At 40.6% G+C, this 26,959-nt stretch overlaps 1 protein-coding gene across 2 annotated transcripts in view; it reads right to left on the minus strand.

The window, feature by feature from the left end:
* The window catches only part of Dsc3 (desmocollin 3), a 36,690-nt gene extending 11,127 nt beyond the window's left edge, over nt 1-25,563 (minus strand). Inside the window, exons 1-11 of one of the 2 annotated variants that reach the window (XM_087593009.1) lie at nt 25,055-25,563; nt 16,253-16,337; nt 14,383-14,582; nt 13,244-13,363; nt 11,969-12,124; nt 10,354-10,498; nt 8,152-8,318; nt 5,682-5,816; nt 5,104-5,289; nt 1,714-1,973; nt 1,458-1,600 (exon numbers count right to left, since the gene is read on the minus strand). In XM_087593009.1, coding sequence (XP_087449135.1) covers nt 1,458-1,600; nt 1,714-1,973; nt 5,104-5,289; nt 5,682-5,816; nt 8,152-8,318; nt 10,354-10,498; nt 11,969-12,124; nt 13,244-13,363; nt 14,383-14,582; nt 16,253-16,337; nt 25,055-25,135 — 1,678 coding nt within the window. In that variant the 5' untranslated portion in view covers nt 25,136-25,563. 2 annotated transcript variants of the gene reach the window in all.
* Nucleotides 25,564-26,959: the final 1,396 nt, after the last annotated feature.

Here is a 26,959-nt window from a genome sequence, read left to right on the forward strand (position 1 = left end):
ACTCAAATCCAAGTTTAGAAGGATTTAGTAATCAGCTGAATGAGTCAGAGAGAGATGGGGATACTAACCTACTCACAAAACCTTCCACCTAAAACTTTTCCTGCCTACAAGATGTGTAGGAATAAAGATGGGACAGGAATTGAGGGAATGACGAAGCAATGACTGACCCAACTTGATATCTATCCCATGAAAAAGAGTCAGCCCCTGACACTATTTGATATTCTGATATACTTGCAGACAGGAGCCTAGCATAACTGTCGTCTGAGAGGTTTCACCCAGCAGCTGATGGAAACAGATGCAGAGACCCACAGCCAAACATTAGGCAGAACTCTGGGAATTATAAGGGAAAGAGGGAGAAAATACCAAAGGAGCCAGAGAGGTCAAAGGACTGTACAAAAAAAATCTACAGAATCAATGAATCAATTAGCCTGCACCCATAGCTCACAGAAGATGAACCATCAACCAAAGAGCATTTATGAGACAGACCTAGTCTCCCCACACATGTTACAGACGTGCGGCTTGGTCTTCATGTGGGAACCCTAATAACTTTTATCTGCCTTGGGGTCCCTTTCCCTTAAGTGGACTGTATTGTCCTGCCTAATCACACTGCAACTTGATACACCGAGGCAGGTTGATATCCTTGGAAAGCCATGCCTTCCCTGAGGAAGGGGGAAATGAATGGGGAGGAGGGGATGTGAGAGGGAGGGACAAGGAGGAGATGAGGGAGAGGAAGCTGTGATCAGCATGTAAAGTAAATTAAGTAAAAATTAATTAACTAAAATTAATTGCTTGGTTGAAAATTAATTAATTAATGGGGGAAGCCTCCAGGTAAAGTAACACAAACTTTCATGAAGAGTCTGAGGAGACCACTGCATCGAGTCTCATGGTTATGTTTGATCATTGTCCTTTACCACAAAGCTGTGCAAGAACTAAGTTCCTGCAGATGGACTAGAAACATAAGTAGGATATGTGCTATTTAGCTGAACGTGATGGCTCACACTTATAAACCCAACACAGGGACGTCTAAGGCAGGAGAATTGCCACAACTTAAAGACCAGCCTGAGTTAGGTAGTAGGCTTGAGCCATCTTGGGCTACAGAATAAGGCTCTATGTCAACAACAAAAACATCTTTCTGAACATGGAGTGCAACCCTGTAGCACTCAGTATGCTGAGGCAAGAGGATCAGGAATGACAAAGTTCACACTTGGCTATATGGTGAATTTAAAAACAGCTTTGGCTGCACAAACAAACCAAAGCAACAGAACAAAAACAAAGCCAGAAATAATTGGTATCTTCTCACCAAAGTCATCTACTCAGACAACAAGAGAGATACTAATCTTGAGGTAATTTTCAAGAATTGTGTATATTTACCATAATATTAATTTGCCATAAGAATAATTACAATTTATTTTTCCATTCTATTATAACATACTAAATTAATACTTTATATTAATTACCTTGGTCAATTGCCATGACTGTAATATTGTATAGGTCATTTCTTGGAGCCATGATTTCTCTGTCCAGGATTTTTGATATGGTGAGTGATCCTGAAACTTCTTCAATGCTGACCCAGTCTTTAGGATCCTGCAATTTTTTGTACCTATTAATAAAATGAAAATTTATAAGTCTTTGGTGTCATAACACTCCTCAAATTCTGTTACCTGTTTCAATTATGACAACTGCATTAGCACATGGCTGCAGAGACCTATGTACCTTAAACCATTGCTATTCTTGGTTTCGGGGTCATAGGCCTTGTAGCCATTGATCTTAGACCCAATTGCTGAGTTCTCTTTGATCCGTACAATCTGCTCACGGGGCTTGCATTCCGGCCCCTCATTCTGATCCCTCACTTGGACTGTAACCATGGCCCGATTCATGGTGGGTATTCGGCTTGCAACATCTCTAATGAATGGAGCTTCGTTGTTCACACCGATCTCTAGGGTCACTTGACGATTTTCTTCATAATCCAGTGGCTTTAAAATAGAGGATATACATGTCAGCTCAGTACACAGCACATTTGATAGTTCAAGTAACCAGTCACATGTATCCGTATGGACAGGACTGCATAATAAATTCACACTCACATTTCATTAACAATGACTTCCCTCCCTTGATGGAGCTGTGATCCTGTGCTAACCAGCTTTGGCCAAGGCTCACCTCATCAGTGAAAACATGCTTTATCAAGCCAGATAAGTCAAATTTGAAATAAGAAGAGCATGGCCACAGGACATGAGTCTGGAAGGGCAGTATGCGACAGTAAAGGCTCTGCATTGGGTGGATAGTGCTCTGGCCGAAAGGACAGGGCTTCCTGCCCTGGGAAGGAAGGGTACACATTCAGCTACAGTTTCATGTGGAGCACAAGCAACAGGTCTTACTTATGTGGGCCACAGCATGTTACTTCTCTTTGACTCAATCTCCTTATTGAGAAGCTGGAAGTGATATTAGACATAATCATCTGGGTTAAGAAAGTCAAATAAATACTCGAATTCAATGCTGTTGTTTTTTTTTTCTACTCTCTTTTAAAACACAAGAACGTGGGAATATGAATTGTGCGTGTGTGCATGTATATGTGTATGAGTGCATGCAAGTGTTGCATTATATAAGTGTTCAGGTGCACACACATGCAGGTTTGGAAACAGAGATGGCTTGTTTGGAGGTTCTAGCAGGGGAGCGCAGCTACTCGTATACCCTTGACCGAAGACCGGTCCTCCTCTATTCGGGGCTGAACTTCTAGAGTCTGCATCTATCACTCTTCATATTGTTTTGAGATAAGATCTCGAACTGAACCAAAGTTCACAGTTGTATCAAGGCTGGCTAACCAGCAAGCTCTTCCCATCCCCATGCCCCAGTCCTGCTGCTGTAGGCAGCCTCAGTCATGCCAGAGTTTTACACAGGGGATTCAGACTCAGTTCCTCATGCTTGAAAATGAAACAATCTTACTCACTGAGCCAGCTGAGCAGCACCTGTACACTTTACAAAACAAGGATCAAATTAATAATGAGTCTTAACAGCAACGGTACCAAAAAAGGGAGCTGTAGGCAAATCTCAGTTGCAGATAAGAACGTAGACCCTAGACACAAATTAGAGAAACGAAACTCAGGGGAACTACTGTAATAAACCAGGTTCAAGGGTGGGCGTGGCCTAGGTGAGTGGTTTCCGGTGATGGCTGCACACTAAAGCATTGTGGGGAATCTCCATGGATTCCTAAGGTTCACTTCATAATCATTAAATCAGAATTTTCACTGCTACATTCTGATATCACAGTGTTAATTTTCTTCCTTGAATACATATTAAAGTCCGCTTTAGAAATAGATGCATGAGTCTTGCCTCAACATTTTAAAATAGATTTTATGACCCTATGGTGTGTGTGCAAGAGAGAGAGAGAGAGAGAGAGAGAGAGAGAGAGAGAGAGAGAGAGAGAGAGACCTTTGAAATGTCAAATGAGATTGAGATGCTGGCAGTGCTTACTGATTCCTTTAGAAGAACCCAGTTGCCAAGGAAGAAGCAGGTCATTTCACTAATTACTTTTAGCTTTAAACTAAGCTATGAATAGTTTAATTATTAAAATCAGCCAAATTGAAGTAAAGAATGCACTTATTGATTAAAAGTAATAAACAGTCTATTCTCAGGTAAGCATTTGATATGCCTGGTATTTGGCAAATACAATTTACCGCCAGTGTTGGTTTGCTAGAGGGTGTAGACATGAGCCTGTAACCGGGCTCTATCAGAAGAGACTGCAAACAGTCGCCATGATGTGAAAACACTCTGCTAAAATGAGCTTCCTGAGGCATGGTGTCATGGAAAGGTCACCGGCACGGGAATTTTATAAGCCAGATTTTCATTCCAGGATGGATGATTGCTTTTGACCTTTCAGGAACGGATTTTCCTCTATCACCCTCAATCTGCTTATTATCATTTTTATATAGTGACAATTTATGTAAGTTGAGGTCATTAATTCCTTATGCTAAAAAAGAAGAAACATCTATGGTTAAATTATATACAATCTCTTCCACTGACTGTTACATACAATAGCCACAGTTCATAACTACTGATCATTTTTAAATACTAAATTATTTCCTATACATAGAAATATAATTCTGTTAGATATATGTATAGAATAGTTCATACCTATTGGTTATTTTTAAATACTAAATGTATTCACTATCTGTAGGATTATAGATTATAAGTGAAATTGTCATGTTATAAGTAATGGAAATGGGAGAAAATAATGGGAGAAAAATTTTTAGTCTACATATCTGGAATTCAATGAAAGTGAGCCAGTGAAGCAGAAACATGCTGAAATCGATGTCTGATACTGAGACTGCATATCTGACTATCCACATTTGCAGAGAATGTTCTAGGCCTTGATATACAATCCCTCAGAGCTCTCACAGAAGAAAGCAACTAAACCCAGAAAGGTTCGCACTGTATTCTCATCAGTAGCTAAGTGACCTGTACTCAGTGACTAGATGATTACCTGCCCACAGGACAGTTACCTTTTATTCTAGGATAGAAATATAAGAACAAATGTTCTTGTCAAACAAAGACCTTCCTGCACTTAAAACTCGAGACCAAGAGTACAGCATACATCAAATAACCATATGAACAATAAAAATAGATCTATTCGGAGATGTCTTTTATAATACTGTGTTCACCTTAGGTACTTTCTGTTAGGATTAAAATTCAAATAGGTATATCACCTAGAGAGAACAAGAAGCATGTGGGGCTTCTAATTTACATTGAGACTAGGCCCAAGAGAAGGTAAGTCTCAAATGGAAACAGTAGCATTAAAAATAATGTATCCCTTATAAACATAGACCCAAGCTCAGGAATGTAAGTTGCAAAAACAGTGACTTGTGCAGAATTATACTAAGAATTTAAGTAAAGCTCACTAAGTCTGGGAGGGATGTCACTGAAAATACAGGAATCATCATGGTTCACCAGTATTCTGGCATACACTAGGAGACAAGAAAGATGGCGGTCACGTGGGCACAGGCACATTGACGCGTTCTCTTTCTTGCTGGCTACTGTAGAGTTCTGATGAAGCTGTCAAACTGACAAAACCACTAAGTGACATGCGGTTCTCACTCATTTCCCATTTACCTTCACGACACACAGAACACCCTCATTTGTCGCTGGGTCTGTCGTGATTTTGAACCAGCCGTTTTCATTTCCTTTTAAGATGGTGAAATTTGCCTTCCAGTTGGCACTGTTAACCATGTCCTTATCATCTACAGGTATGCGCAAGATCTCAACATTATATGTATTTTCCTCCACAGAAGTTTCATACTGGAAGAAAAGGCAGTCACTTAAAAATTTGCTTGTAATAGAAAACTTTTCACAAAGTAAAATGTTTCTTAATTTCCAAAAGAACCTGTTTTCATAGAGTTTACATAAATTACCTAAAAGCATGATCACAGATAGTCTTGTTTCATGAGAATTTAAGATAAAGAATATTTCTACAAATGTAGACGAATGTTATTACCTTTCAACAAGAGGTAGGTCACATGAATACTAAATTAAGAAACAGTGGCTATGTATAGATGTATATATTATATATTTGAACTGCATTTTATTCATAAATGAGCACATGACTCAAAGTATGCCAAAATCTTTGTAAGCCCAAATTAATAAACAGAAATAGCTGGGAAAAAAGATAGATTAGGGTTTTCTAAACTTACAGCATTTTGTCTGAATGTGGGAGCATTGTCATTGGAATCTTGCACTGTTATGATACAAGTTGATGTGCTGATGAGTCCAAAGAATTGGCCATTCATGTCCTGGACTTTCAAGATCAGTTTGTACTTGTCTACAACCTGAGAGTAAAAGAAGTATTTAATCGGCTCAGACACCTGTTTAAACTCATAAATGGATGCTTTTCACATTCTGGTATTTTTTAGATTTATTTATTTTATGTATTCAGACACACCAAAAGAGGGCATCAGATCCCATTACAGATGGTCGTGAGCCACCATGTGGTTGCTGGGATTTGAACTCAGAACCTCTGGAAGAGGAGTCAGTGCTCTTAACCACTGAACCATCTCTCCAACCATGTTCTTCACATTCTTTTGTTTGTTTTTATTAATTTATATATTTAGGTATACTCTTAAAATTTTGTAGGTAAAGGTAATTTGGAAAAGACATACTGAGAATTTAGACATGTCCAAACAGGAAACAGGAAAGCCAGAGATAGACAACGAAGTAATGACATTTAAGTTTTATAATACTCTTCAGCAAATGTAAGCATCATCTAGAACAGCGGTTCTCAACCTTCTTAATGCTCTGACTCTTTAATACAGCTCATTATGTGGTAATACTCAATCATAAAGCCTTTTTCATTGCTACTTCATAACTGTGATTTTGCCACTGTTATGAGTCATTATAGAAATATTTTTGGGTTTGTCAAGGGGTTGCAACCCACAGGTCGATAATGACTGCTCTAGAGTAAGCAAACTGGGCATCACGACTAACAGGTAGTGAACCCCCACACTATACAGGTGGTTCAAACCTAAGCAGCAGAAACAAAGGCAAAAGAGAAATGGAGATGAAATGTACTTGGCAATGAGAGTAGGGTACGACTGATAACCAAGTATCCACTTAAGAAAATAAGATGTGATTGAATATGACGTACGGGGGCGAGCTAGGCAGGTAGCCTTCTGCCACCAGCCATCATTGAAAGCCCAGAACGAGGAAGGAAGAAACAAAGGAAGAAAGAAAACCACATCTTGTAATCTTTAATTATTTCATATTGGTTAGTATCATCTCTCTTAATCTGCAGAATGGGGGAGAACCTTGCTTTCAATTAATTACCGCATCCATTTTATATATTAGAAAGGTATAAAAAAATCCATATTATTCCTTACACTTTCTCATTGTGGCTGTGATGATTAATCTCCATTGTCAACCTGACGGGATTTAGAATCAACATGGAAACAATCATTCAGGTAGGTCAGTGTGTGGTCAGGACTGAGATGGAAAGAGCCAACCAAAATGTGGGCAGCTCCACAGGCTAGGTTTTGGAATTTATAACAAGGAGAAGAGAAGATGAGCTAGCAAGTGGAATTCATCCGTCTCTTCCCGCCGAGAGCACAATTGTGACCAGCGGCCTGTGGGCCTGCCATCATGGTTTCCCTGTGCCAATGGACTACACACCCTTGAATAGGGGCCAAAATAAACCCTTTATTCCTTACACTGATTTTATCAGGTATTTTGTTACAAGAATAGGAGAGCAACTAATACTGTTATTATTTTCCATGTTCTACCAATGCTACAAAAAATTAAATAATGGTAACTAAAACTTTTCTACTAATTTGTAGTCCTTTCTCTAGATTCCCACATTCTTTCTTCTTCCCTTTGGAGTTGCAATCCACTGATTTTTTTTCCATAGCGTTTGTCCTTGTCATAGCAGTCACTCTATTCTAGCTGTAGTGGGGATAGGGGAAGTGTCCCAATGAAGTTACTTTGAATATATATATGGTTCATCTTCTTCAGTTAATAATACTTGACTCTGAGTTAAATAAGCTGACCGAACAAACAAAATATTAACAACCAAAGACCGAAGACTTCTTAAAATAATTTGACTTGGGCCAGTCAATCAATTTCTCTAACCATCATACTTCTCACATATCGATTGGATATGTATTAAACCTTCCTAATCAATCGAGTAAATAAGATTAAACACCAAGTAACATTCAAATGAAGAAACTGAGTACAATCACCACACACATGGCTGTATACTATTACTAATTAATTTAACTCTATCCCAACTAATACTTCCCTTTGTAAAAACTGCACACAGCTAGACTAACTGAATAGGTGTAAGGACAAAAAAGTTAAACCCTTTTGTCCTTCATGGCGACTGAGCCTTTACTACTCTGGAACCAACTAGCCTTACCCGCTAAAAGGGAAAGAAATAACACACAGTCATTTTCCTAAGAAATACATTGTACCCTTCCGTACAAGCACCAATTAAACTGTATTCCTATTCCGTAGGGTTTCTTTCATACAGAAATAGAAATATTTAAAAACCGGAAGCGTCCCAGGAATTCTAATTCTCGTGTACTTCAAATAGAGTAAGAGAATAGCGAGTTACAGTAAGTGGGAAGGGGCTTAAACCCACAGTGAAACGACTTTCTGCAGTTTGCACACTACCTCTCTGTCCATGTAGTGAGAGACAGTGGTGATGACGCCGGTGTCAGGGTGCACAGAAAAGAGCCCTGGGGACGGCGGACTCTGCTCCAAGATGCTGTACTTGAGGCGCGTGTGCATCGTATCGGGTTCATCTTTGTCCGTAGCACACACCGTTCCCACCACGGTACCTATGCGTTTACAGAGCAAATGTGAACGTCCAGAACAGCACGATGGGTTTGCTGTATATACTTTTCAACCTGACACATGACAGGAGGAGCCTAATTTGAAATGTGATTCTTGACAAGTAAATCACAAGTTTTGACTCAGGAAAAAGACTCCTAGGAAGAATCCAAACACTCTGGCATTGAAAGTCACAGATTAAAATATTTGCTGGTAAATTATGAAAACCTAAATGTCAATCAATAGTAATTCCAGAACAGGGTGTGGACTGTGGTTATATTCTCAGCACTAAAAGATTGAGGCAGGAGAAATAGGAATTTGAGATCAACTTGGGCTGTAGAGCACGACCCACTTCAAAAACGAAGTTAAAATTATAATATATGATTATGTATTCTCACATACGGCAACAGTAAGCCAGCTAGAAGCAAAAACCATTTGTCTTAAATTAATTCAATTTTTATTAGGCTTTCAATTAATATATACATTAAGACTCAGTATAGTTATGTAAATGAACAAATTGATTTTTAAAATTTAGTTTATTTGTTTATTGGGGGACCTGTCAGATCACACATGTAGAAGCTAGAGGATGATTTTCAGGAATCAGCTTCTACCCTAGAGATCCTGGGAATCAACTCAGGCGATCAGGCTTAGCCGCAAGCCCCTTCCTCTGCTGAGCTTTATCGTATGCCCCCAGGGTGATTCTTTTTAGTTCCCTCTTTCTTTCATCCCCCCGTCATTTGCACATACTTATTTTGTCTCTTTCTCGCTCACTTCCTTGCTATGTCTACTCTGACTTCATCTCTTTTGATTTATTTTCCTTTAAGATCCTCCCAACATTAATAGATCTGAACCTAAGGTAGGAGGCTGTGCTTCAAACAAGCTAATGAAAATCTAAGTGTTTTCTCCTGGTTCTCAAGGGGAAACTGAAACCAATTATCCCTCTTAGAAACCAGAAAAGTGTGACAGGGCCATAGAATCATGGAGCTGAGAACAGAATGGTTCCTCTGACACACTGACAAGTGAGAGAACTCAGAGCAAGTGGCACTGCCCCTCCGAGAGACTTAATAAGAAAATGCAGAATAAGGAAATGCAGGTATAGCACAGTAGGGATATAAGCAATGACCAGAAATCTTAGCAGAAAAACATATTAGCCATCTTTCATGCCAGAGCCCCATCTCACCTTGGTGGTGGTGGTGGTGGTAATGGTGGTGGTGTGTGTGTATCCGTGTGTCTGCCTGTCTGTGTGTATACATATATGGATATACATGTATGCATGTATGTATGTATGTATGTTCAATTCTCAGAAACAAGCAATGGAGTCTGTGTGGTCTAAATTTTTCTAAATTATATGTAATGGAGTAGTTCAAAAAATAGAAATTTAAAACTAACTTAAAAGCTATATCCTCAGGGGTTTGGGATTTAGCTCAGTGGTAGAGCGCTTGCCTAGGAAGCGCAAGGCCCTGGGTTCGGTCCCCAGCTCCGAAAAAAAGAACCAAAAAAAAAAAAAAAAAAGCTATATCCTCAGCCTGTGTCATGTAACACTTCTCCACAGCCTCGCTGAAATATCTAAATTACATGTGTTTTTACTGTTCATTCTACCTTGTGATTCTTCTCTGGAGAAACAGGATATGGTAAAGTCACACCATGAGAAAATAAAGTGAAATGCAAATTACAAACAGCGTGCAAATCCTGACTAATAGCTACATCTCATGATGGGCAATTGGTGTCATACTAAACGTGGCAGAAGTTCCTGTAGTCCCTTGTAAGAGATTTGCTGATTACAATAGATGGGAATTGATTAGTGTCTTCTGATAAGTAAATTCTGGATCTGTGTGCCCCATGATAGACGGGCCATGAACACAAAATCCCCAACTGTGTGAGTGAGGTTTGTTGATAGAGTCTTGGGACTTGAAGATGACAGTGGAAATTGTACTCTAGTCTACACACACACACACACGAACAAACACACACAAATGCAAACAAAAACAAACAATAAAACTCCCATTGTCTCAAAATTATACACAAAAATAGAAACAACCTTACCAAGTCTACTGCTTTCTGGAACTTCAAAATTGTAAATTGCTTCTGTAAAAAGAGGGTAATTGTCATTTTCATCCTCTACTTTGATGGGCAGGGGGAGAGGTAAATCTGCTGAGTAGCCATCTGCAGTGGATGCATAGGCAATCAACTGTGGGAGAGAGAAAAGCAACATCAGTCAACAGCACGGCACAGGGGAGATGAGACGCCCCATAACCTTCCCTGCAAGTCCTTCAGGAGTCAGCTACCTCAAGTCCTTCAGGAGTCAGCTACCTCAAGTCCTTCAGGAGTCAGCTACCTCAAGTCCTTCAGGAGTCAGCTACCTCAAGTCCTTCAGCAGTCAGCTACCTCAAGTCCTTCAGCAGTCAGCTACCTCAAGTCCTTCAGCAGTCAGCTACCTCAAGTCCTTCAGGAGTCAGCTACCTCAAGTCTTTCAGGAGTCAGCTACCTCAAGTCCTTCAGAAGTCAGCTACCTCGAGTCCTTCAGCAGTCAGCTACCTCAAGTCCTTCAGCAGTCAGCTACCTCAAGTCCTTCAGGAGTCAGCTACCTCATCACTGCTCCACACTGAGAGCCTTACAGCAACTGGTGTTTAGTACTGGGAGAAAACCGCTCTACTTGAGATAAAGAACAGGTTGGAATGTAGGAAAGTTGGAGATGAATTTCCATATGCATTATTAGGGGGCACTGGTTGTTTTTGGGACTCAGATTATAGTCTTTAGTATCTGACATCAGTAAGTTTCATTGGGGAATGGTCATCCCATGGCCGTAGGGAAAAAAAATCCTTCTACATGATATATAAAGTAAAACCTCTCAGTCTTGTCATTTTGGGACTCTTATTGTATGCTTCATAGACTGTGGATTTAAATAGTTCTTATTCCAAAACACATTTACTAATACCCTCCCTGCTCATTAATCAAAGGAAATGTAACACCAGACAGAATTTCTTTCTGCTCAGTGTGTAATCACACCAGGTTGAACAATCTTTAAGCAAAGGCAAAGAATGCCATGTGAGGACACCAGTCAGGTTGGTTCCTCAGCATCTCTTTCGTCTTCTAGAAACAGACCCCTTCTTTCCAGTGGGCAGTCTTCTTGCTGAGCCTCAAGCTTGGCTCAGGACAGCAGAGCACATGCTCTTCTATAATGGAAACCATCTAAACCTGGTTCCCCACCAACTGTACACTTATGTGGTCTTGGCTTCCCGTATTTATTCCTTTAGCTATCAGACATAATCAGAGAATGACATATGCGGGGGGTTGGGGGGGAGGCAAAAAATCAAGCTAGAGGAGTGGAGGAAGATCACCTGTGGACCCGTCCTGAAGAACTGAAAATGTGTAGTGACCAGAGAAAGTGTCTGGCAAGTTAACCCAAACTCCTAAAACTGTTCTGAGTTTTATGTTCAAATACAATTGAATGTCTTTGTCTCATTTCAGAATTGCCTAACTTAACATAACATAACTTGACATAAAGGTCTGTCAAGCATTCCAACACACAGTGCACGCTATTCTCCTTAGACTTTAAGATGCCCTCTAAGAACAGAATGCAGGAAAAAAAGAGGAGGCGAGGACTCAGAAGACAGACAGTTCATTAATATAGAGCCATATTTATCAGCCAAACACCTACATCAAAAACATCATATTCTTCACGATCCACAGGCCGAGTACAATAAAGATTCCCAGTGTCTCTCTCAATGAAAAACAAATTCAGTGGTTCTTGGTCAACTCCACGCCCGCTTATTGAGTAGAAGATATTGTAGTTCTGAGCTGAATCAGACTGAACCTGAAAGAGAAATACACAGAGGTATACACTTAATGTTTTATATGTATGTATCAGGTATGGGTATGTATGAATGTATGTTTGTATGTATTTTACATGTTTCATCTTAACAACATTTCAGTAGAAAAGAGCAATGTAACTTAGAGTTGTTCAGAGTAAGGCCATGGAACACATATGGAAGCTGGAGAATAACACACCGAAGTTAACTCTCTCCTTTCACAATGTGGATCGCAGGGATAGGACTCAAACACCAGGCTTCGTCCGTGGCAAGCGCCTTTACCACTGATCCATCTGATAGACCCTATCCTGCCTTTTTCCTTATAGCTGAGCCTACAAAGCTGGGAAGCAGGGTACAGCTCTCTCTCACTTGCAGCTAGGAATGGCTACATGAGGTCCAGTCAATGGGACATACACAAAAATGATATGAACAATAAAAATAATATAATGATCAAATATACTAATAAAATAATAATATAAATCATTATGTTGTGATACATCATGTAAACAAAATAATCAATATCCATGAAGATTAGGTTGTGCTCTAGAAGTTGAAGCACACATTCACACTTTTAACATAGGAATAAGCCATTTTAACTATAAAAAGGTGGTCAAGCTAAGCCGGCAGTGCTAACATATATGGAACTCAGGAAGGAGGATCATGTGATTAAGACCAGCCTGGGACACATATTGAGACCTCATACCCCTTGAGCTCTTGGTGCTGTCTTCACACACTAAATCCGATTTTCTGGAGAATGCTTTCACAGGACAAGACTGAGCTAATCCCCCTTGCTAAAGCTGGTACTTTCTAGAATTATAGTGAATTGTAGTTATACCAGGACTTGATTTCTTTTTAGGTCCAGTGCACATGGCACTGTCTACACTAGGTAGTAGATGATATAGGTGTCTGGTAACCATCTCCCAAATGAATGAAATAGAACCATGTGAAGCCAGTAGGTTTCTTACACCATTAGCACTTCAGTTGTTTTCTTACTTTATTCTTTTATATTTTATGAATAACTTTAGTCATGTCTTCTTATTTTCTTAATGCTTAAACATTTACTAAAGCTGAATAAAACAGACTCTCCACTCAGAAGGACCACAATCAGAAGGAAAAAAAACTACCTGTTGAAGAAACAATGGGAAGGGACCCAAGGAATTTTCTTGCATTGAACACGGAATGGGTGCCCATCTCCTCTTGGCTCTTCTGAGGACAGTTTCATTAGTGTGTCTTTTCATCATTACCTGAATTTAAAGGAGAAAATAAAACAATACAGTCATCTGAACCACAGAAGAAAATGCACATCCCTCATTTTCCATGTACACACTTCATCCTATAGAGTAACCACTACCTACCGCCAGGCATCTGATCTTTTATGTTAACTAAAATTAATTTAAATAGAAACATCTATCCTTTTATTGCGCTAGCTACATGCTAAACATCATAGCCATTAACATTGCATCAGTGTACCAGACACTAGAGATTACAGAACACTCTAGAATGTTTCTATCACTGCAAAAAGTTCCACCAGATGTTCTAGAAATGACTATTTTATATCATGTTGTAGCAAAAGGAGACCTTTATTTTCATGATCATTATTAATGACTATTTTATTAAACATTCAATAAAGTGTCAAGCAGTCATTTAATTAGCCTTACCACTAGCTCATTTGCATAGATTAGATATAGGCCAATTGAAATCTTGCACCATTTTGGGACTACATTCATAATGCTGTTTCTCATGAGTGTGTGTTTGCACTAATAAAAATTCTAAAGGCTGTGATAAATAGGTCCCATACAGGAACACAACTGTCACTAGCTAGAAACCAAACCAGACAAAAGCTTCGCAGATGGGGGATATCATTTACATTTGACACCAGAGAAACCAAAGCCAGCATTTGACTGCTATTGAGAAAGATTAAGAAATGAAAGACCAAGTGAAGCAAGAAAACGGAGGGAGAAGGGAAGAAAAATAATAGGGACAAAACAGGACAAGAGAAGAGGAAGGGAGGTTGGGGATTTAGCTAATTGGTAGAGAGCTTGCCTAGCAAGTGCAAAGCCGTGGGTTCAGTCCCCAGCTCCCAGAAAAAAGAAAAAAGGCGGGGATAGGGAGGAGAGGGGACAGAAAGGGGAAGAGGATGGGAGGAGAGGGGAGGGGAAGAGAAAGATGCTATTTCTCTACTGCTCCACTTTGCTATTTTTAAGAAAAGAATTTTGCTGGAAAGACTCCCCATGCTTGAGAATGTCCAATGTGCTTTGCATACCTCCTTCTGGCGCTCCAGGATTACAGTGATCTCTTTCTGTTTCCGCATCTTTGAATCAGAAAGCTGAATGGTAAATGATCTTTTCTCATCAGACAACACAACAGCTCTGGTAGGATAAACTGACCCGTCATCTAGAACTCTGAAGTCAGGATCGCTTGGCATGATACCATCAGCCGAGCTGAGACACTCCTTCAAACTAACTGCCAGCAAAAATTTTCCAGTTGCAGGTGGAGATGTATGCATAAAGAAAACATATATGTTAAAATAATGTTCACCATCATAAAAACCAAGTACTTTGCACTTGAGGAATGCCTTAATAGTCCTCTTTCATTCTTAAAAATAGCAATTTTATTTTAATTAAATTGTTCTTGACTGTATATTTCTATTGAACAAGTTGTTTTAAAAATTAGTATGCTGCTAGTAGGCTTAGGAAAATGATCTTCCACTAAAGAGGTGGACAAATGACTCTCATGACAAAGGTGAGACACACGCCCTCACATGCACCTGAGTAAACACAGTGAAACTTTCCTCAACAATACACTGAGAATGTCTCAAGATGCACCTGCCTTTTAGTCAGAGGATACACATAGATGCATAGAGATCAAAGGAACATATGAGCTGACAGTCAAGTAAGAAAAACTGGTCTCTGAATTCTTCCCATAGTGCTTTTCAAACATTCCATTCCCACAAACACAACTTCTGTGGCCCTCTAGAGGAACATATGTGGCATCTTCCCTATCTGGGAATTTTGCCTCTTAATAAAAGGTAATGATATTTAAGTATCAAAGATCAATTTTTTCCCATCCCATTCTCCATTTGCCTTTATGGAAACCAAACTTATGATGCTCAAACAATGACCTCACCTAAGGTCTCCTTTGCTTTCTGTATATCTTTGCTTTAGCTAAAATCTGTTACGGGTGGGTGGGCTTAACAAAATGATTAATGGTTTACCAGAAGGCAGTGAACATTTAAAGGGCTCTAACAATATATTTCTCTCCTCTTTATATTTTCAACTGAATGATTCCTTCTGGCTTATTCTTCCAGGAACACCATATCTTTCCTTATCTCTTTCTTTTCTTGTTTCCCACAGTAGAAAAAGTGAAATTAACTTGATGAAATTAGCTGAGACAGTTTTGTCAGAAATTGAAAAGACAATATATCTTGGACAAGTATTTTTTTTAAATCATAGTGGTTTCCTCTAATTTCTTCACACCATATATATGCAAAGTTATTCAGTTGCTAGAAGAAAGTAAAATTCAGGCAGGTTCTCAGGTCTCCAATTTAAAATTGCTGACTATTTACAGTTCCTAGGAGAAGGCATTGTTTTGCTTCTGATAATGGTATAATACTTCTCCGGGCAATCAAGATGACTTAGTGAGTAAAGATGCTTGCAACCAAGACCGACACCATGAGTTTGATCCCTGGTGCTCACCGAGTGAAAGGAAATAACAAAATTCCACAGGTTGTCTTCTGATCTACACACATACACACACACACACTCACACGCACCACAGCACAAGTGTGCAAACACACAAACATAAACTAAACCTAGGTTTAAAGTAAAAGAATATCAATGTGTTTCTCTTTAATACACATCTATACTTCTGCAATATCCAAACCCCAGGATACTAAAAGTATGATATTTTTAAAGTGTTAAAAGATTAATGACTACAAAATCAGGGCTTGAAAACTCACAGTAAAATTAAGCACTTAATTCAACAGCTACAAGACAAAATGTATATTTGAAATACTACTGAATTGTCTCTATTTCCAGGACCAGCTGCAGGGTGCCTAGACACCCCACGTTCACTCCTGGCAAACTAAGAACATTATAAGTCTGTTTCAAAGAGGATGTTCAGGAAGTTCTCACCTCTTCCGATGATCTTGTCTGCCTCTAGTGTTGAAGGTACATAAAAGGTCACATCTTTACAGGCTTCACCAACAAAACTGAAGACCTAGAAAATTTTAAATGTCACATTAGTTCATCTTAGAATAGGAAAGAAATTACAGGACCATTTCAGTACATGAAGAACAGGCAACTGACAAGCTCCTACCTGCAATTTATAAAAACGGCCTCAGTGTTTTGGTGACAGACTAGCGTGGGCTTAACAAAGAGTGTCTGTGTTCAACTGACAACTAACTTCAGCAAGTGAGGAAGACTAAATATTCTTCTCGGTTATTGGAAATAAGACAATCATACCTGCCCCTGCCACTTCTATCAGAGCGTCTAACCTGGGCACTTACACAAGAAAATTAATTGATGTAGATATACGAATTGATTAGAAAAGAAGAAATAAAACTGAATTCATAGAAATATATACAAAATTCATGTATATATACAAAAACAAGGATTACACAATTTTCGCTCTAGCAACAAAACAAGCAAATGAGTTAAGAAAGGATGTAGAAAATAAAATGTACATACAAAAGTGGGTGGCTTGGGTCACCAAGACAGCTCAGTGGGTGTCCGAACCACCAACATGCAGGCCACCAAAGCTGAAGATCTGAGTTCAATACCCACAACCCACTTGGTGAGAGGAGAGAACTGACACCCATCAACATTTTCGTTGACCTTCACAAACATACCATGCTACACACACACATACACGTATGCACACACCAAATAAACAAATACTATAAGTAGGTTGCATTCCTATAAACTAGCAATAGAGGAGAGAGAGAGAGAGAGAGAGAGAGAGAGAGAGAGAGAGAGAGAGAGAGAGAGCGCACTTTGGAATACATTTGCCAAAGAAATACAAGATCAGACCTGTTTGGAGGGTTGAAATAACCTTTCACAGGGGTCCCCAAAACCATAAGAAAATACAGATATTTGCATTACAATTAGTAACAGTAACCAAACTACAGCTATGGAGTAACAACAAAAATAATTTTATGGTTGGGGTCACCGCAACATGAGGAAGTGTATTAAAAAGTCACAACATTTAGAAGGTTGAAAACCACAGATCTGGTTGGAAGGAACCTTAACCGAGCTCATTCACCATCATATCTACAACTGTTAATTTTATGGTACCCTGATAATGGTGAAGGAGGATTTGATCCACAAAGCCCCCATGCAATAAGTGACGTTTCACTCAAAGTTTATGTAACATGCTCTGCTGATCACAAAGATTCTTCATCTTCTGCTATCTAAATAAACAGACTCGATCTGATCTAAAACATGGATAAACCCATCAACATTACACCCATCAGATACAGTAGAGGCAGTGTTTATATATGATTTCATTCTAAGCAGTATTCCCAAGAGGCAACTATGTAGAGAGACTGAGAGAGTGCTGATTGCCTACACAGCGGGAAGAAAGAGGAAGTGACTAGAAATGAGCTCAAGGCTTCTTGGCAAAGTTGTGGAAATGCTCCAGAGCTAAAACATGGTCATCACTGTATACTCTACATTTTCTGAAATTCTCTGAATTGTGAGCTTCAGAGCATGCAGTTTTGTTTCAGACAAGACCACAGCAAGTCTGTTAGAAATAAAACAAGTTACACCATTGTTCTTGTCATCTTTCTACACTTCCATCTCTACCTCTTTCAGATCAGCCAACTCATATACACAACCTAGAGAAAATATTGAAATAACCATGAGGAGGGATTTTCTGCCCTAATGTAATCAAATAGGCCAGTATACAGATTTAAGAGTTAACTCGTGTTAATGTAACAGTGTGTATAGACATAAAAGATCAAAAGCCGCATTCTAACATTGACATTTTTAATATAATTTTATCATTCCTCTATATTCATGGTTATTTATATTGGTTTCAGTTTTCTGTTCTAAGACAATAAGCTGAGCATCCCTTAAAGGTGTCAGGGATTAAAACATGTAAATATGATCCCGTCAGACAAAGCACTGTGCTCTTAGAACATCCTTACGTCTCACTGGCCATTGGTGAATTCTTTCCAAGCCTTCCTGTTTGTGGAGCTGGAACACTGATGTGCATGCCTCAGACTTTCTTACAATCCTTTTGGTTCCTTTTTAACATATTAATCTGATGACTGTCTCATTTGCATCCTAAGATTTATTTTTCACCTAGGGCGCCATTTGCCTTGTATTGCAGCACTCAGTTCTCCTCTTCCTCTTCAATACTGCTCAAGGCGTTTACTTTGCAGCCCTGGCTGCCCTGAAATTCACTGTTGACAAGATTCTCTTCACACTAACAGAGATGGACCGGCCTCTGCTTCCACAATGCTGGAACTAAAGCCATGCGGTAGTCCACTCAGCTTGGTTTAGTGCTTTTTAATTGTGGGTTTTCTTAGCTGCAAGAGTACTATTTGACACAGTTTCTGGCATTTTCTGATATAAATGCTTACAGTTTTAAGATAAACAATTTTGTTATTTCTCTTGCATTTGCAAACAATTACATTAATAATTCCTTCTGGTTTAGGCTTAACATGACCATTAGCGATTAGGAGCTATTAAGCTCCTAATCTGTCATAAGCATGTATACAACATTTTCTCCTAAAATTGTACAAACCACTTCTAACTTACAAGCCTCCATCTATGTGGGGTATATCCTCATCTCCTGCTGCAGAGACTGGCACAGATGGCGCCTTCCCAATGACTCTCCCTTCTCAGCTCATGGTGTTACATGACACTAAGCCAACTGTGTACTAACCCTACATGCAGACCCTTCTCGGCTTTCTGCCGGGCTCTCTCCACACACATCCATCTCCCCTCCACTGCCCTACCATTTTAGTCAGTACAGCTTCATATCCAACTTTGGTATCTGTGATGGAAGCCCCGGAACCTTTACCACCTTCCTTTAAAGAAAGCAGTTTTAGCTTCCAACTCTTTCGAAGGACCTTTAGGATCAGCAGACCATGTTTCATAAACTTTAAATGAAACTTCTCTTATAATTTTAAAAGACTTTCCCATGGTAGGACTCCTAAGCACGATGGTCACAGTGCTCCCATTAGTCTGTGAGTTATACTACGCCATTTGAAGAAGCATCCGGAGTTTGCTGGGAAGTTCTTTCAGGGTTTGTAGGGGTTGTTGTTGCTCGTGTTGTTGTTGTCTTTATTTACTACCTTTTGCCATTTGAAATGAAGTTTCTTGTAGCTCCAATTAGCCTGGAATCCACTTTGTAACCCAGAATGATCTTCCCTCTCTATACCCAGTGTCCTGAGATTGCAGGTGAGAAGCACCACGTCATCTAGCTAGGATAATTTTACAGACATCAATGACACTACCACCGAAAATAGGATTCTTCTTCATCTGCATTATCTGTCTGTTGTCAACCTATATGGAAGGAACTTGCTGACTTTAGTTACAATACTGTGGTTGCCTGATCCTCCGCAAAGCTGGTCCTATGTCTGGAACAACATCCATTGGAATTATTCCCTTTCACTCCTTCCCGTGCCCCTACTACCATTTTCTTTATATATCTTATGTTTATTTGGGCTTCCAGTAGAACATGCAAAAGAAACAACTCCAGTAATCGAGTGTCTTTGTTTCTAAGCCTAGAGAGAATGTTCACCATTTTACTGTAACTTATGAGGCTTTTTAACTTTTATTCACTACATTCAACCATTCATTATTTTCTTTTTAAACTTTTAAAAATTAGTTGTATAAATGTGTGTCTGTATGTGTGTGTGTGCGTGCGTGTGTGTGTGTGTGTGTGTGTGTGTGTGTGTGTGTGTGTGTGTAAATTCCCATGGAGCCCAGAAGAGGTCATCAGATTTTCTAGAACAAGACAGTTAATTGCAAATCAGGAAAAATGGTCCCTAGAAACCTTATTTGGATCCTCTGCAACAGCAGTACATGCTCTTAACCATCAAGCTATATCTCTCCTACCCCAATTCATTTTTATTAAGTATAATTTCATTAAGTTAAGAAAGTCCATTCTCATGTAACAAAATTGTTAAGCATTCCTTTAAATAATACATTTACACTGGCCACTTCGCTTATTTTGAAATGGTACAGTTTTATTCTGCTAACAACACATCATTAGCCCATTAAAGAGCAATGATCGATTTCCCCCTTTCCTGAGGCAATCCTTTTTTTTAAAAAAAAAAAAATCTATGAAGAGGAGATTTTATTCTAAACATAGATGCATCAAACACTGGCATAACAATAGAAAAGTCATCTCTTGGAAAATAAACAGAAGTAACTGAGTTGAATGGCATGACATTAAATGGCCCTAACAGACACCCACAGAACATGCTATGCAAGCACTTCAGAACGCACATTCTTCTCAGCAGAGCATCCGTGGAGCATCCATGAAACACACCGAGGTTTATGGAGACTGGACAACGTTCTACTGAGCAAGGAATTAGCCATATTAGGAATTAAGAAGGTAAATTTAAAATCTCTAGGATGGAATGAAAATAAAAATACAACATGCTAGATATTTTGTATAAAATTAAAGCAATAGCAGGAAAGAAGCCAATAGCTATAGGTACCTATATTGAAAACAGTCACAAAGACCTCAAGTAACTTAACGATGCCTTTTAGGGCAAGGCAATCCTTCTTGAGACATAGCTTTTAGCTACACTGTGGGTTTTGCTGGTTGCTATGTATTTCATAGTTTCCCATACATGATGTCTATGATGATGTCAGACTATTTTCTCTCTTCACAGGGTCCTCATTAACAGGGCTAAGCAGAGTCCACGTCTTTTCTCAGAATTCTGTTCTGTGTCCATTCTGTATAATTCTGAGAGAACTCTATTCTTACTAGTCTGCCCAAGGTGAAGGAGAACAGAGTGTTTGGGTCCCTCCACGCTGGACTACTGGAATTCAGTGTCCAGAGCACATGTGGTGAAAGGAAAGAGGAAGAAACGGGAGGGAAGGAAGGAAGGTAATACATTTTAAAGTACAACATACAAAAAAAGTTACTTATAAAATCGATTAATTGATTGACAACTTGAATTTAAAGAAAAACCTTTAAAAGAAGTGATCTCAAGAGTAACCTCAAATATCTGATTTGGGAAAAGAGTTTAAATATCCTTAAAACATTTGTTTTTTGGTTTTTTTTTTACAGTATATATTTTTTACTTGTGAAGTGATTGTCCAACTCTCAGAAATATCATTAAATTCTGATTTAAAGATATAATGTCAGATCGATAGAGACTAAAGAAGCTGTCTGCAATTGTTTCATTTTTGAACAGTTCCGTTTTGTGAGCGCAACACAGAAAATAGACTTCCTCGATGCACCTTTCCCTACCGAAGACAAAAGCAGCTACCAAATGGGATTGGGTGTGGCTCAGCTGTACAGCGTGTGTTCCACAGGCCTGCACTCCCTAGCCAGAGACACAGAAGGAAAATGGCGACTAATGCCTTGTCTGAGCCGAGCCAGTGATTGACACTGAAGTTTAAACCTTTCCTTTCTCCTGTGGACACTGCTCCTCTACAGAACAGAAACACTAGCATTCGAATTCTTACTGCCTCAAGGATAAATGCTGTGACCTACCACTCTGCGGTCACAGTAATTAGATGATTCTAAGACATTTTCTTCCAACAGAACTCTTTTTAAGACGGGAATTCAGGTTCAGTGAGAAGTGTGACTAACCACAGGTCTCCAGGGATGCCTTATATGGAGGACATCGGGTATGAAGAATACAACAGGCTTAAGAAATGTGCATAGCCTTGTATTTATTCCATTGTCAAAAGTTGCTCTGAGACACAGTCATTTCAAGATGACGATCAACAATCTCTTTTAAAACGTGACAATTAACAAGTATGAGGCCCGGGGTTCACTGGGAAAGCATGGAAAAGGCTAGCTGAAAATGAATCAGTCTACATACATGTTAAAAGTCTGTTTTTTTTTTCTTTCTTTTATTGGAGTGTAGAATCTGACTATGCAGCCTCAGAGGCCTAAAGTTTGCTGTGTAGACCAGGCTTTGTAGACTAGCCATCTTCTCAAGTCTGCCTAGAGGGTGCTGTCATTAAGGACACATGCTGCTATGCCTGACTTAAACTCTGGCTTCCATATAACGAGGCTTTAAACTAAAACTGTGTTTCCTTTACTTACTTTGTTTTAATCGTCTTTCATTCACGAGTCAATAAATAACCTAAGAAGATGGAAAGCATGTTTATCAACATCTGGTGCAAATACGTTTATACACACCAGGGAAGGAAAGTAGAGAATCAGAGGGGTGTGCTAAAAAAGGAGTCCTTTAAGGAAAATGGCAGACTATCTCCACACACATACCACTTATCAATTACAGAAGCTAATGAGACTTCAAACACAGACTCAATGTGGAGAACAGCCCGAGACGTAAGGGTTAATAATCCCATTACCTGAGACATGCAGAAAACAGTTCATCTGATGTTTCCTGATAATCTCTTGTCACTTTAGAAGGGGAAGACACTCTAAAAGTAATGCTTAAGAACCTTCATTAGTAGTGAGATAGTTGGTTTTCTCTTGTTTTGTTTTCCTAATTTGCCTCCTCCTCCCTGGCTGTACTGGGGTGGGGGTGGGGGTAGTTCAGAGTCTGGGTGGGAAACGATGCAGAAGCCTGACAGTTGGAAAGATTCCTCCACAGGCCAACAGCTGCGGAGACGACTGCTGGAGAGGTGCAGAGTCTTGACTTGAGCTAGACTTGCATTGAAAAGTCCTCCATAAAGCAGGTCACACTGTCGTTGAAGTTCCATGATTACCCTTTATGGAATTAAAGATGTTTCTAAAATTCCCCTGTTAATATTATGCTCAAAGGCTGCTGAGTCAAAAAAAAAAAAAATGCCAGTCACGAAATTTAACAGTTTTGTAAGCTGGAAGCCTCTGTTGAGACAAACGACCAATCTGTGTACAGGCTCTGATTTCAGAGTCTGAGTTCAAACTCTGGGCAACCCCTTTGTTTCTTTGTTTCTTTTGTTCATATATTACAACCTGAACACAGTTTCCCCTCCCTCCTCACCTCACTTCTCCCTTAGATCCACTCCTGTTTCTCTTCAGAAAAGAGCAGGGCTCACAGGGATCTCAACTAAATACAGCAATCAAGTTACAATAAGACGGGGCATGCAACTCATATAAGGCTAAAGAAGGCAACCCCGTAGGAAGAAAAGGGTTCCCAAAGCAGGCAAAAGTCAGAAACATCCCCCATACCCACGGCCATCCCGTTTTAATAACCCTGAGAGAGCACGCCATGGAGCTTCATTGATTCACTTGTTTTGACTTGCATGCACCTTCCAGCCTGGATACAAGGGGACCCCAATCCACAGTCCCCTTGCTAATAGTGCCTTGTCTTCTTTGACCTCCCAACTAATAACCTAAGTCCTGAGAACAAAACACAGAGTCTGTTCTCAGTTCCTAATTCCTTACTCAATGAAAATGTAAAATACCAACGTCATATTTTTAAATGAAAATGTTGGACATTCATCTGTACGTATCTATTCTGGAAGAATATAGCATTTGAGGGTCTCATTTACAGTCACTCAAAACCCCAACTCTTAGTGTTTCAGGGCAGATTACTGGGCATATTTATAATTTTTCTGGCTCACAGATGTGTTTCAGATCATGAATATCAGTCTGATTTAAAGAGGGGATAAACTTGGGACCACCTGCCAGTTAACCCAGAACCAGCTAAGGTGGTTCCTCTGTGTAATGCCAGACAGAGAAGGTGGACATCAGAGGATCAGGGGGGCAAAGCCATCCTTAGCTACATAGCTAGTTCCAGGTTAGTCTGAGCTACTTTCAAATAAACAAGGTTCTGAATAGCACAGTGGACCAACTCCCTAGTCAGATAGGACCTTCTGGCTCCCTGAACCTCTTGCCTGTCTTTGGAGCCTCAAAGTGGTAATGTCCTCAGCCATTTCGTGTGTGTCACTCATGCTATCTTGGACAGGTCTGAAGTTTTATAGGTTGCCATGTTGTCAGAATTCCTAATTTTCCACATCTGCTCTTCATGGCTCTAGAAAACTGTCCTTAACGTCTTTTCCAGGAAGATCACAAGCTCGTCTCTGGGTTTGGAGAACACAGGAGATTCGATGATACGTTCTACATAGGAGCAGTGCCTCCACAGAGCCCGGCTGAAAACCCCAATCACATCTTTCCGTCAGCCTATCAATTCTGCGACTCTAGTCCCATTGTCTCCTCATGGACCTCCGGTGCAACCCTTCAGCAGCCTTCCCACACACCAAGCTCTCTGGCACACAGGGCATAGGTGAGCAAGCAGGCGTGGGGATGGCAGCTTGGCCAGCCTTTAAAGTAATCTTTTAAGTGGGGCATAGCTGAGAACACCATTTCTCAGAGACAGCCCCAAGACAACATCCAGAGACACAGCTTTAGCGCTGGGCTCAATACACATCCAGGGAAAGGAAGTCACTTGAGTTTCACCACATTAACCCTGTACTAAGTCGAGGCTCCTAAATACCCTCCCCCAAAACACACACACACACACACACACACACACACACACACACACACACACAGAGAGAGAGAGAGAGAGAGAGAGAGAGAGAGAGAGAGAGAGAGAGAGAGCTTCCTTGCTTTCAACTCACACCAGTGTGCAGAAGCTAGAGGACAACTCCTAATTCAGAAATCACCTCAAATAACTTTTCGCCTCTCATTCCTCCATACCGACCTTGAACCACGCAAGAAATGAACAGACACTCAACCCATTGCTTATAGCCATACTGAGCCACTGGCAGAGACCAAGGAGGATCCACCTTTTCCCCTTCCCCATCTAGGTCCCCATTCTATAGCACTCGCGAGAAGCTCACCCAGAGGGTCAGCAGGAACTTCGTGAATGGTGCCCTGTACGGCAGGCCCCGGAGCTCAGGGACCGCCATCGCCATCGCCATCGTTCGGTGCTGCCTCAGGAGGACGCAGGCGGGCACCAAGTAAGGACTCTAAGAGCCAGGGCACAGGAGGTTTTCCACAGCAGCTTGTCTAGAAGTCGTTCTGGCCTCTCTCAAGCTTCTTTGCCTAGAAGCATGCTCTCGCCTGAAACTGGATTGGACTAAGGAGACGCTCAGTGGCCCCTCCTAGTTATTTCTCAAGTTTTATCACCTCCGGGGCCGCCTTGGAGCTGCCTGAGCCTGCCCTGAGCTCCCAGCGGCAGCCAGGGAGCTCACTCCCCGGGAAAGCGGTCCCTGGTCCACCCTTTGCCAGCTCTCCCACACCCCTTTTTTGCCCCGCGGGGTTGCCGCCCAACCCTACCCGCGTCCCTTTCGCTGACACTGTGCTGAGCATCCCCACTACCGAACCCGGAGCCGCCTGTTCTGACTCTGCCCTGAGTGCCAGAAACACACACCTGATCTGATCATAGGATCCTCCCATCCAGTCCACTGCTGTGTAAAATCTGGGCAACCTCTTCACACGTTGAAACAAAACCCAGGTAGTCTCTCCAAACCTCATTAACATGTTAAAGTAAACCACTAAAGGAAAATTGTCCCGAATACCATAGATTATCCGTGCCAGATATTAAAATCAGAGAAAAAAAGTGCTTACCTGACCATTTATTCACACCCAAACCACACACAAAACAAAAACTTTGTGCTTTAATTACAATATTTGTGGCCTTGAAGGAGGCGGGGGTGGGGGTGAGAGAGGGAAGAGGGAGAAAGGGGTGGGGAGAGACTTGTTTTTGCGTGTTCGCTTATTGGTCAATTGGGTTTTTCTTTTTCTTTTTCCCTTTTTCCTTTTCAGTGTGATTGTACTAAGATAAGAACTTTCAAATATGGTCACAGGAAAATCTCCCAGCGTTCTGTAAAATGGGGTTTGCAGTTTCACCATCATTCAACGGATGTTTATAGGGGTCCAAAGTCATCAGGTCTAAGGGCTGGAGAAAGTTTCTGCCCAAAGTGACTTGGAGTTTAGGTGGGAAGACCCTTGGCCACTGGCTTATCACAGTAAGGGCCCTTAGAGCTCTGCTAGCAGAATTCAGGAAGAAATCGATGTCAAATGTGTTGCAAATCTTCAAAGCCCATTCAAAACCCTTGGTCAGAAGCCTGGCTCAGTGCACAGTAATGTAGAAGGCATGTGACTGCCTTCACTCACCCTCACTTGACTAAGTCTGAGAGTATCCTTATCTAACCCACATGTCCTGCCAACGTGTGAGGCTTCCCTGAGCTCTCAAGACTCAGACATGCCCAAAATTTAGTCTCCTTCCTGACCTGTGGAAGACACCATCAGCTCAAGTCTGTGTGGAAGGCCTTTCTGGTCTCAGGGACATTTTAAATCTCTTCCCCTCTGGAGATTTACAGCTCCTGTTCTCAAATCTCCTCACTTGGGAAAACCTCAGGGAATGCTTTCTTGTCTTCCCCAAGCTCAGCCAGTCTGATCCAGAGTGGAACTGGCTTTTCTGCTGTACAGGGAGGAAGGACAGGCCAGCACAGAGCTGTCCCACTCAGGATTCTTCATCCTGCTGAAGGGCTGAAGAGTTCAGACACTTTAGAGCAGGGCTGTCTGTCCTATGAGGAAGCAAAGACGCTTGAGACAAGAACAGAGAACGGTGGAGAGTTAGGAGTGCTGTGGAAAGAGCAAAGGCAGCAAGACCGGGTGTGAGAAGCACTGAAGAGACTTAGCTAGCTTCTTACATGGTGGAGGCAGAAAAGGGTTATTGGTTCAGAACTGGGTGGGAAGGCCTGTGGCTGTTAGTCAGGCTAGGATGACTGTCTCATGAC

This window comes from Rattus norvegicus, chromosome 18 (genome assembly GCF_021556685.1).
Source record: "Rattus norvegicus strain SHRSP/BbbUtx chromosome 18, alternate assembly SHRSP_T2T, whole genome shotgun sequence".
NCBI lineage: Eukaryota > Metazoa > Chordata > Mammalia > Rodentia > Muridae > Rattus > Rattus norvegicus.